The sequence below is a fragment of the Equus przewalskii genome, chromosome 1, assembly GCF_037783145.1.
Source record: "Equus przewalskii isolate Varuska chromosome 1, EquPr2, whole genome shotgun sequence".
Taxonomy (NCBI): Eukaryota; Metazoa; Chordata; class Mammalia; order Perissodactyla; family Equidae; genus Equus; species Equus przewalskii.
The window spans coordinates 183,130,142-183,142,326 of NC_091831.1; the positions used below are offsets into that span (position 1 = coordinate 183,130,142).

A 12,185-nucleotide genomic window follows, 5' to 3' on the forward strand; every position below is an offset into this window, starting at 1 on the left:
ATATCTAGCAAAGTTGTGATCCACACCCAGAATGTTAGACTCTGGAGCTTGGAGTCTTATCTTAGCCTTTTAAGTTTTAATCAGTTAGAAGTTGTGTGTCAAATACTCTGGAGACTTGACTGCAGTCAGAGTGCCACAGTGGGAGCCCAATACAGTGTCATACCTCATTTCCCTGTTGATCCAGGTCTTGCTCTTCCTGCTCCAAACAGAAAATTTTAAGTCAGCTACAACTTAAATTGAAATTCCACACCATTAAAACTACGAGGAGAAAGAAACAGTGATGTAACGAGACTGTTACATCTAACCCACAGGAGAAGGACTCTGAGACTCTCAGTCAACTGATTTGTGTCTTAATATTTCAGAAAACAATGCCATTCTCAGAGAAAAAGGACTATTCTCTGAAGTTTAAAAAAGACAAGACTTTCGCAGAGAGCACATGCTAAAGCAGTGAATGTTCTAAGGACAATTTAAATGGCAACTAAGCTTGATATATTTGCCAGGGGGAAAGGAAATGGAGAATCCTGGTGAACAGAACTTTTACTTTTCAGTCTCTGTTCAACAGTTCTAGGATAAATTCTTCACATATTAAGACAAGCTTAATATTGTTTGCTTTACTCACATTAAAAAATCTATGTGGAGATAACCTGTGAAAGCATGTTCAGAATTAACACCTCTAATGAATATTTATGAGTCTAGGGTTTATGGAATAAATTAGCAATATAATAATAGTGTAAAAATTTGAAGACCAAAATGAATTTTAATATTAACAAACAACACTGTTCAGCAGAAAAAAAAGAAAACAGTAATACATTTAGAATCCCTATAAGCATCACCTGCATCGAACAGGGCATGCCATTACAACCAAAGCTTTAACTGTCATAAATCAAAACACAGGCTCAATCAAAGATATTCTACAAATTTATAAAACAATCTTTTGCTCAGAATTTCAAGAAGATGTATATATTCCTACAAGAAGATATACTTAAGGCTGGGCTTGTTGTATGCAGTTGATAGAACAATCAGGCAACCATCTTAACTGGAAAAAATGTTAACTTCTCATTGGTTTTGCAACCAGGGCAGCTGGCACTTTAACTGAGTAGCCACTTTCAACATTATGCAAGATAATATAGCATATACTACTATAGAAAAACCCAGAGAAGTGCAGATTTATTTTCCTCTCATTTTCAAGACAATCTCAATTATCTGTCTTATTTTAGCAAAGTCAGTTCCCACCAGAATCAAATAAAACCTCTCCATAAAATTGATTATTTTCTAAAGGCTTGCGATAAACTTTTTTTTGATTTTGAGGAAGATTAGCCCTGAGCTAATAATATCTGTTGTCAATTTTCCTCTTTTTGTTGAGGAAGACTGGCCCTGAGCTAACATCCGTGCTCATCTTCCTCTACTTTATATGTGGGATGCCTGCCACAGCATGGCTTGACAAGCGGTGCGTAGGTCTGCACCCAAGATCTGAACCGGTGAAGCCCGAGCCTACGAAGCGGAACGTGTGGACTTAACTGCTGCACTACCAGGCCAGCCCCTGTGATAAACTTTTTATCAGCTAGCAACACCACCATTTTTATGGTCATATACTGCAATTCTAGTCTTTTAAGGTGTATTTCTAAGATGACTTCCCATTAAAAATAGGGTTACTATTCATCCTGGTTTTAGCACTCTAAGTCCCATGCCCTGGGACCCCTGGGATGGTTCGTCCCCCTAATTAAGAAGCAAAAAGCCCACATGAGTGGTAGCCATACCTTGTCGTCATGTGGATCATCTACAGCCAAGTCTTGTAACTCATGAGTTACAACTGCAAGGGATGGAGTTTCTTTCTTTATGCTGTCTGAAACCCGTGGTCCACTTCTAGGTTTCTGGGGCTGTTTCTTCACTGGTTCATCCTTTGTTTTTCCTTTCTTCCCCTTCTTCCCTTTTTCTTCTTTGTTTGAACCCGCAGACTTTAAGGCATAGAGGAAAAAAGTTAATGTTGTCCATATTGTCACTATTTTAACAAAAATGTATTGAATGCCTTGCATGTGACAGGCAGTGGTTTGGATGTTCCTTGTAAAGCAAAAGAAGAAAACGTTTTAGATGTTACTTACCCCCAGCAATTTCATGATGAGTTCACGTTCTTCTTCATCTTGGTCTTTGTATTTTTCCTTCATTTTTTTCATCTTACTCTACAAATGTCAAAAGATTTTGGTTGGAAGAATTCAGCAGTAAAAAAATTTTAACAAATATTTGTAAAGAAAAGGTGTTTTAATTCTGTCAAAAATGCTTATTGAGCGAGGTGCCATTATAATAAACAATGGAGGCTAAAAAGATGGATAAACATGGTCCTCAGCCTCAAGGAATTTTATCATCTGGTGGAAAAAGACGACACATACAAGAGTAAGGATAAATTAATGCAACATATTCTAAACGCAAACAAATTATTTCTAAGATAATTTAGAGAAAGACATTTCTTTCACCTTGAACAAGAACTGTGGGGAAGAAATAAAGCGAAACTTAAAAGTTAATCTTCAAAGAAGTAACTTGTATAGTATCTGGGAATCTAGGAAAAGCAAGGTTATATGAGGTAAAGACAAGACAGAATAGCTACAGCAAGTCATCACATTTGGTGAAGTCGAGATTTGCATGCAGAGGGGGAACAGGAAACAAAGCAGCAAAGCTAAGCTGGGTGCTTACTGCAGAGGCTGGTAAGACTTTGAATTTATCAACCAAACCCTGGCTACACACCCAAATCACCCTAGTCGTTTTTAAAACTACAGACATCTGGGCCTCACCTCCAAAGATTTATGTCCTGATTAGTCTTAGCTGGGGCCCAGATGACAAATTTCTAAACTTTTAAAGACTTCTTTAAATAGGACACAAAGAGACACTATTAAAGACAAGATTGATAAATCAGACTTCATTAAAATGAACAAGTGCTGCTCATTAAAATACACTATTACAAAAGTGAGAAAAGCAGGGCTTAAGATGTGAAAAGTATTTGTAATACATATATCCAAGAAAAGACTTGTATTCAGGATTTCAAAGAACTCCTATACATCAATGGGAAAGCTGCACAACTCAGTTTTTAAAATGGGCGCTTCACGAAGAGGATATTCAAAGGTCTAATAAACATGAAAAAGTGCTCAATATCATTAGTCATCAGGGACATGCAAATTAAAGCCAAATAAGACTTCAGTATCTACACAATTGAATGACTAAACCCTGACAACACGAAATGTTAGGATGAGGAACAACTAGAACCTTGATCCACTGCTCGGTGGGAAGTTAGTACAAGTACCACGGAAAACTGTTTGGAACTATCTACTAACGCCAAACACAACAGGTCCGCTCTAACCCAGCAATTCCACTCCTACTTATACACGACAGGAACACATACTTGTGGACCTAAACGACAGGTCTGAGACCGTCTACCGACAATACAGCAGACAGATCAATTGCGGCAGAGTCATACAATGGAATGCTATTTAACCACGCAAATGAACTACTGCTACACACAACAACATGGGTGACTTGCACACAATGCTGAGTGAAAGATGCCAGACAAAAGAGTATATACACCATATGATTACTTTTATATAAAGTTCAAGAACAGGCAAAATAATCTACAGTGATTAAAGTCAGAATAATGTTTTTTTCTCGTGGAGATACTATTTAGAAAGGGGCAAGAGTGAGCCTTGTGGAGTACTGGAAGGGTCTGAGTGTCCTGATCTGGGTGGTGGTTTTACAGGCATGTGTGCACATAAACATGTAAGATTTGTGCATTTTACTATATGTACATTATACCTGAAAAAAATATTCAGAGTAAAATGAACACTACTAATAATAAATTGAACCAAGAAATGGAAAACTCAATGAAAAGAACAGTTTCTTGGAAAATATAACTTAGGAAAGCCAACTTCAATAAAACAGAAAACCTGAATGGGCTTATAATTGCTGAAGAAATTTAATTAGTACTTAAAAACCTACCCACAAAAACCAAGATATCAGGCTCAGTTTTCTTAGCAAATGCTATCAAATTCCAAGGGACAATCTTCATTTTATACAAAGTTCTAGAGAACAGAAAAAGGGGAAAGTTCCAAACTTATTTTGTGAAGCAGGTGTAACCTAGACACCAAAACCAGGCAAGGGCAGTATGAAGGATTACAGGCCAGTTTGATAGATTTTCTCAAGTAATTTACCACATTAACTGATTAAGGGAGAAAAATAATAGATGCAGAAAAAGCTTTCAATATAATTTAACTCATCATTATTAAAGATAACCCTTCAGAAAGGATATCTACCAACAACCCACAGGAAACATCTCATAATGATAAAAATCTTAGAAATAGTTCCTTTGATGTAATTAACAAAGATGTACACCATTATTACTTCCATGCAACACAGTACTGATGTTTGAGCCAGTGCAAAAAAACATGAGAAAAATAACAGATATTAGGATTAGAAGAAAGAAAAGCTATTATTTGCAGGCAATATGACTGCCTATAGATGAATATTAAAATAAATATTCAATAAGATTGCCTATTACAGGCTGGCCTGTTGGCACAGTGCTTAAGTTCACTCACTCTGCTCCATCGGGCCAGGGTTTGCCAGTTTGGATCCCAGGTGTGGACCTACGCACTGCTTATCAACCCATGCTGTGGCAGGCGTCCCACATATAAAGTGGAGGAAGATGGGCAAAGATGTTAGCTCAGGGCCAGTCTTCCTCAGCAAAAAGAGGAAAATTGACAACACATATTAGCTCAGGGCTAATCTTCCTCAAAAAAAAGGAGACTGCGTATACTAGATCAATATATGGAAATTGTCTTCCCACATACCAGCAACTAATAAGCAGGAAGTGAAAGTTTTAAAAATATACCATTTACAAAATGTAAGAAAAATTTTAAGCAGGAATAGATAAGATGGCTAAGACTCTACGGGAAAACATATCTTTACTGAAGAATGTAAAATATTCTTACATTCATGGACAGGAAGACGCAATGTGGTAAAGATGACAGTTCTCCACAGAATAATCTAAAAATTCAATGTATTTTAATAAAAATTCCATGAGGATTTGCCTTAGAACTTAAATTGTCTGCTGAATGTTTCATTGTATAAATGCACCATATTATTTATTGTTACATCATATTGTTGGACATTTAAGATAATTTTCAGTTTTTTTGCTATTATAAATATCAACTTGATGAATATCCTTACTGCACACACATGATGTCTTTTAGGATAAATTCCCAGATGTGGAATTGCTTAGTGAAAGGGTAAATGCACTGTTAGGACTCTTGATGGGGATTCCCATGGTGTAGACTCAAACACTTACTGAATGATTGGACACACATTATCTATTAATCCAATTGATGAAAAATTCCCCTTGTTTACAGAAGCATTTCTTTCATCACTTTTGTTTTTTCCACATTTGCCATTTGTCTTTCAATTTTATTGATAGTTCTTTTCTCCATCTGGAATTTAGTATTTTTTAACATGACTAGTCACTAATTTTGAATAATTCATACTTTCCCAAACAATGTGTAACATACAAAATTTTTAAATATACAGTTAATGGTCCTTTGTCTAGATTTTATTCTGTTTCACTTTTCTAACTGGCTATCCCTATGTTAAAATCATACTATTTTATTTATTTATTTTTTCTACTTTTTCTCCCAAAATCCCGCCAGTACATAGTGGTATATTTTAGTTATGGGTCCTTCTAGTTGTAGCATGTGGGACGCCGCCTCAATGTGGCCTGATGAGCAGTGCCATGTCCACACCCAGGATCCGAACCGGCGAAACCCTGGGGTGCCGAAGCGGAGAGCGTGAACTTAACCACTCGGCCATGGGGCTGGCCCCAAAACCATACTAATTTAACAATTCTAACATTAAATGTTTTACTACTAGTAGGGAAATCCCCCTCAATCTTCTTTTCCAAGATTTCCTTAGCTATTCTCTAGTATTTACTCTTTCAAATGAACTTTAGAATTACTTTATCAAGTTAAAGTCTCAATTCTGATTAAAGTCATGTTGAATTTACATATTATTATGGGGAGAACTCATGTTCTTCCCTTCCATATCTGTAGTATGTCCATTTATTTGAGACCCACTGGAAAAACACAGGAAATTGTGATCACTATTGATGGAAGAAAGATCTTAAAACATGACTTCTGTTAAGATTTCAGAGGAATTTAACTTTTATGAAGATACACTGCTACATTAGCTCACAATCCTCTCTTTCACACTTCTACAACATTTTAAAATATACATATTCTAGATCCACTACCTCTTCCTTCACCAAACATCTTTGATAAAATATATAAGAACTCTAACCAAAATCACATTAATAATTGAAAAAGAAACTACTGAGTCAAATTATCAATAAGGACCAGCACGGCCACTTACTGGCCAAGTGTCTCTGGCAATCACAGTCTCCTATTCCTCTGAGCTTCTCTCTAGATGATCTCAAAGGAACACAGAACAGTGAACTCTGTGTTCCCCACAGTGAATCTTTTCAACTAATTTTCAGTCAAAGGAAATCTTGCCTATATCTTCTGTTTCACTGAAAACTTGATAAAAATTTAAGCGGAACCTCACAACTTCATTTGTGAACCATATAGTACTGTCATTAACAGTTCACCCCAAAGTTTTATTACCTTTTGTCCTCGCTTCATTGGCTGAACAGTTGGGACATTTTTGCTTGTGTTCTGATGAGTTTCAATGTGTAGGGCATTTTCTTTTTCTTTGTCTTTTCCCTCTATCACTTCTAAATCCCCTGGGTCACTTGGAAGCTTTTTCTTCTTCATTTCCCTAAATATAAATGAAACAGAAATGTCTGATTCTTAGAATTTCAGTCTTAATGCCCTAAAAAAATTACATGGGGAGGGGAACATGTACAGTATATAAAAAAATCAAGGTTTCTGCTTACCTTGATAGTCACCAGGTTATACTATACAAAGCAGCACAAATCATCACACAGGAGAAAGCTGACAACTTTTGTCTCATGGGTTATCATTCTCTCTGTCATCCAGGCTGACCACTGTGCCCCTGACTTATCCTCACTCAGCAGCCACATTCAGTCCCTCAACACCTTGTTGGCCAGGCAGTGAGATTTGCTGTCTTTGTACCTACACGGCCTTAGCAGATCTTAGGTATTCAATAAACATTTGTCGGTTGGTTAGTTGAATAAACAAGTGGATTAAAAAAGTGCACACACGAAGGAGGAAGGGGTACTTCTACGGCTGTGATACTATTCATGCGCAGTCTCTGACTCCCAAGGCCACTGCCCTAGTCCAGGTGCTCATCACTTCCCACCCAGACTCCCTCCAGTGTCTCTCCATTATCTGTCTTCCTTAACTGTTTGCCTGTCACATTCCCACTCAAAATCTTCCCAAAGTCCTCCTCACATCACTTTCAGGATAAAGTCCAAAATACTTAGCTTGTCATTCTAAGTTCTCCACTTTTGGTCCAAATTCATTTCACCAATCTTACCATCTAACAGTTCACAGACATGACCTTTCTCCTCCTTTCCCCTTAGTCTCTTTATCATTTCCCCCAAGCACTGCCATATTACTTCCAAAACTGCCCCCTTTAGTTCACGCCAATTCTCCTTGGAGTCTCTGACCTTCCTACCTCCATTTACCTAAGTCCTAATATATCTTCAGGATATACTTCTGATGGTATTTCCCCAAACGCCAGAACTCACAGCATTTTCTTACTCATTTTCAGAGAACACCATGTACAGATTTACAGCTATTTCCTGAATCCAAGACTCAAAAGCTTCTTGAAGGCACAAACTTTGTTTTTGCCTCGTTGTATATGCAGTACCTAGTACAGTGCCATGTTTTCAGAGTCTCTCTGTTTAATGATTATCTTTGTCAAAGAAAAGGGTTTACTGTCATTCCAATCTAGGGCGTCCTGGCGTGCCTGACTAGTTTTCATCTTTTCACCCTATACCACCTGTCTCAGTCATCCCTTTCTATTTGCCTCCCAAGACCTGCTATATTTAAAAAAAACCCAAGTCTTCCCTCTTACATAAAACTTTCTTAATTAATGTTTCAACTATTCCTGTTTATTCCTGCCAATATTATCGCAGAAGCAGCCTATTTAATACACTGCAATCATTATTGCACATATTTATGTAATAATAGGTTTGTCTCGTGTTACTTGACCTAGCTCACTGATTGTAGTGACAGATTAGGGCCCTAACACAGAAAATCCTACTAGAATTGAATATTAAAAACTAAAGATTTATGCTAAATCTTGGTCATTTTAATAAGGGAGTTTTTAGGAACAGCCAAGTGATCTGTCATAACTGAATTGTCAATTAAAAAAAACAGAACAACATGCTTTTCAGTTATATAAAACAAGTATGTTTACCTTCTTTCCTTGGCTGACAAATGTCTCCGGCTTTGTAATTTACTGTCACTCTATTAAAATTAAAACAAAAAAACAAGCAAACACAAATAACATCACTACTATTAATTCTTCAAAAAGTAAAATTAAAAGGTAGAAAATTACTCATTGAGAAAGACATGATGTTCTTCACAGAACTTTGAAAATAGCTTACCAGATTAGAAGCTTCCTCTTTTGAAGCCAATTTCTGGAGGGACCTATGCAAACAAACAGAAAGAGAAGTCCTGTAGCCTGCAAGGGCACTCATTTACAAAGTCCAAAAACATTCCCCTATATGCTTAATTACTGGCAATCCTACAAATTCTCAAATTTGGTAAAATTAGAAAAAATACAGTCAGATAGCTCATCTCCTCACCCTTTTAAATATATTCTTACACAGCTGACGTGTACTGAACACCTCCTGTGTGCCAGGTACAGCCAGGGGCTTTACATGCATATCATCTTCACCAAAACCCTACAAAGGGGCTACCATTCCATTGTCACCAAGAAGGAAACTGAAGCTCAGACACAGAGCAACTTGCGCAAGGACATATCCTGAGAATCAACTGCGGTCTGACTCCTAAGCCATTCTTACTTCAGTGATAATGCTTTTGTAACTAGGGCACTAATTACTTGGTGATCAGTAAGACATTCAAGACTAACACTCCTTATTCTTTTTTTTAAGGGAATCTCCTTTCTTATATTATTAGCATTTATAACCATTTACTTGTTTCTATTTTGACCCAGTTTGGCCACTTTTATATTTACTGTATTTTTCTACCCTGGGTCCTGAGAATTCTTTAGAGAGATCTCCCTACCAGTCAAATGGTGAAAAGATAATAGGACAGTGGAGGGTAAAAGCACCAAAGTCAATCTTGGCATTATCTTTGTTAAGTATTACCTTTAACTCTTCATAAAACTTCAAATCATGGTTTTTAATTACCTTTGGGGTTGCAGGTGGGATAGGTCAATGGTGGTATCGGGGTAACTGAACGCGTCTCCCCCATCATCCTTCACCTCACCCACAGGGTCCTGATCTTTCAGCACCTCTTCAGATTCTCCTTCGTCTTCAGAGCTCTCTTCCTGAATTCCTTCTTCATTTAGCTCATCTCCACCACTCTGAACAGTAATATCCTCTTGGTCAACCTGAGTCACGACTTCCACTTGCACAGGAGTTTCCTGTAATTCCTCCTTATCATCTTCACTGCTACTGTCACCTCCATCTGAAGAATTACCGTAAGTCAGTGTGCCACCCCCACAATAGAGCTAGATGATTTCCTTGAAAACTTCATAAACATATTCTATTTACTTCCTGTCTTTCCAGAAGATCAACAGAAAAATGCCTGATCATCCCCAAAGGATACTCTGTATCATGAATTGGTTTGAATGAAACCAACATCCTTTGCCACAATAAATTTCTTGGAGAGTGCAGCCATTTCTACAATGAAAACTATAACCTGTCTTTGTTAGGTATTTCCAAAAAGGAGGACAACAGAAGTTCTACAAATTCTGCTGCTTTTATTATAATTTGCACAAGAATTGAAATAATACATGAAATATAATGGCACAGAGCAGGTGTTCATAGGTTTGCAAAATGAACACTGGCTAGTGGAATAATATGGTTTACTTGCCTCACCTATAAAATGAGATACCACTACCCATCTGACAAGAATGATTGTGAGAATTTAATAAAAAATAATGTAAATAGGGGCTGCCCCATGGCTGAGTGGTTAAGTTCACATGCTCCACTTCAGCAGCCCAGGGTTTCATGGGTTCGGATTCTGGGTGCAGGTGTGGCACCACTCATCAGGCCATGCTGAGGCGGTGTCCCACATAGCACAACCAGAGGCACTCACAACTAGAATATACAACTATGTACTGAGGGCCTTTGGGGAGAAGAAGAAGAAAAGAAAAAAAAAAGATTTGCAACAGATGTTAGCTCAGGTGCCAATCCAAAAAAAAAAGTAAATAAAGTACTTAACAGTGTCAGGATCATGGTGAAAATACGAAGAAACAGAATCTTGTAGTATAATAGTAGTCCTAAATGAAAGAGTGCAATATTACTCCTAAAAAGGAATGACCTTAGAAGAATAACTATAAAAATAATTTAGAGGGCGTACATTCCCTAGTTCCATTAGGCAGGAAGTAAATTTATTCCAGCAACGATAAGTGCTCTCTATGAAGCAAATATATTATTAAATCAAGCTAAATTCTCTTATAAGAAACTGCACTTGTTATCAACTCATCTTTGTATCATTTCTAACTCCTTAAGCCAAAAGTAAATGTTCATTCATATATATTTGAATCTATCTCTGTTAAACACATTTATATATTACTCATTAAATGCTGAAACTTGGGGCCGGCCCCGTGGCGCAGTGGTTAAGTTCACACATTCTGCTTCGGCGGCCCAGGCTTCGCCGGTTCGGATCCCAGGTGCAGACATGGCACAGCTTGGCAAGCCATGCTGTGGCAGGCGTCCCACATATAAAGTAGAGGAAGATGGGCACAGATGTTAGCTCAGGGCCAGTCTTCCTCAGCAAAAAGAGGAGGATTGGCGGCAGATGTTAGCTCAGGGCTAATCTTCCTCAAAAAAAAAATAAATAAATAAAAATAAAAAATAAAAAAAAACTTTTTTAAATTAAAAAAAATGAAGCTTTACTATATAAACATATACTCAAGTATATTAGTTACACATCCAATTAAACACTTTGATTCACTAAAATAAGTATAATTAACATTTCCAGAAACCAAATTCAGTAAAATTGACAGCAAGTGTCTTTTTTGAAATTTCAATTATCCCAAAGGAGATAGGATCTTCTAAGTAAGAATTTAGAAGCAAAACTGGACAACAGAACATTATAAACTCTTTATTAAAATCTGTAAACTACCTAGTTGTTCCATTTCTTCTGAGATGAGGTCACTTGTGCAGCTGGCCAGTGTCTCCATGTCTTCATCCTGCACTCTGACTTTCCGTTCACCCCGATGTCTCCAAACACAAGACTCATCTACCTATGGAAACAATTCTTTCTCATTGATGGAACTTTAGGTAAGACTAATGAAAATCAGAAAAACAAACAATGTAGCTGAAGAGTACCTTAAAGAGGAAGCTAAACCCCATCATTAGATATGAAGGAGGAAGGAAATTCTTTTTTCCTACAAAAGATAATGTACACAAATGTTTTAAAAATCTGTTTTCTCTATTTTATGCAAGATATCTGACACCAGTGGTCACATCTCTTTTGTCTTTTCTTTGTCCTGAAGCAACATTTCCCATTTACAGAATTTGGCACTATGTAAAGGGATAGGAATTAAGAAATAAAAAATATGCATGTTCTCATCTTTTGGATTAGTCAGACTCTCAATAATCTATTTTTAGAAAAAAGGTCATGCTATACTTACCCTTCCTTACAACTTTATGTGAAAGTACATTCTCATCAATAAAAATATATAAGGAGATGACATGACAAATGCTAAATTTGCCATACCAGGGCAAAATTTTCTTTATTTCTTAACAGACTTTATATAGGAAATCAGAATAATTAATTTCTGTTCTGAGAATATTAGCAGATGGTCTTCAAACCTGTCTCCATAATCCACTGACAAGTCATTACCTCTTATCATGAAGCTTCCTGTTGTCAAATATTCTCCAGTTGGTGCTGTTTTAGACACCTGAAGAACACAATACATTATACTCTTGTCTTAAGAAATAGGGTTTCTTAATTTTCACTAGAGAAAGTAAAGTCACATTCAAGTAAATAGCACTATGTCCTGAAAAGTTTATAATTTAGCAAAAATTCTCA

General features: G+C 36.9%; 1 protein-coding gene across 2 annotated transcripts in view; it reads right to left on the bottom strand.

The window, feature by feature from the left end:
• The window catches only part of NEMF (nuclear export mediator factor), a 54,293-nt gene that overhangs the window by 3,964 nt on the left and 38,144 nt on the right, over positions 1–12,185 (bottom strand). Inside the window, exons 20-29 of one of the 2 annotated variants that reach the window (XR_011530907.1) lie at positions 11,997–12,054; positions 11,480–11,538; positions 11,274–11,394; positions 9,329–9,608; positions 8,561–8,603; positions 8,371–8,420; positions 6,648–6,801; positions 2,100–2,177; positions 1,758–1,955; positions 164–258 (exon numbers count right to left, since the gene is read on the bottom strand). Coding sequence is in view for 1 of the 2 variants with exons in the window: in XM_070588686.1 (XP_070444787.1) it covers positions 164–196; positions 1,758–1,955; positions 2,100–2,177; positions 6,648–6,801; positions 8,371–8,420; positions 8,561–8,603; positions 9,329–9,608; positions 11,274–11,394; positions 11,480–11,538; positions 11,997–12,054 (1,074 nt within the window). In the remaining variant the exon portion in view is untranslated. The remainder of the gene's footprint in view (positions 1–163; positions 259–1,757; positions 1,956–2,099; positions 2,178–6,647; positions 6,802–8,370; positions 8,421–8,560; positions 8,604–9,328; positions 9,609–11,273; positions 11,395–11,479; positions 11,539–11,996; positions 12,055–12,185) is intronic. The other variant, XM_070588686.1, reaches the window with a different exon arrangement.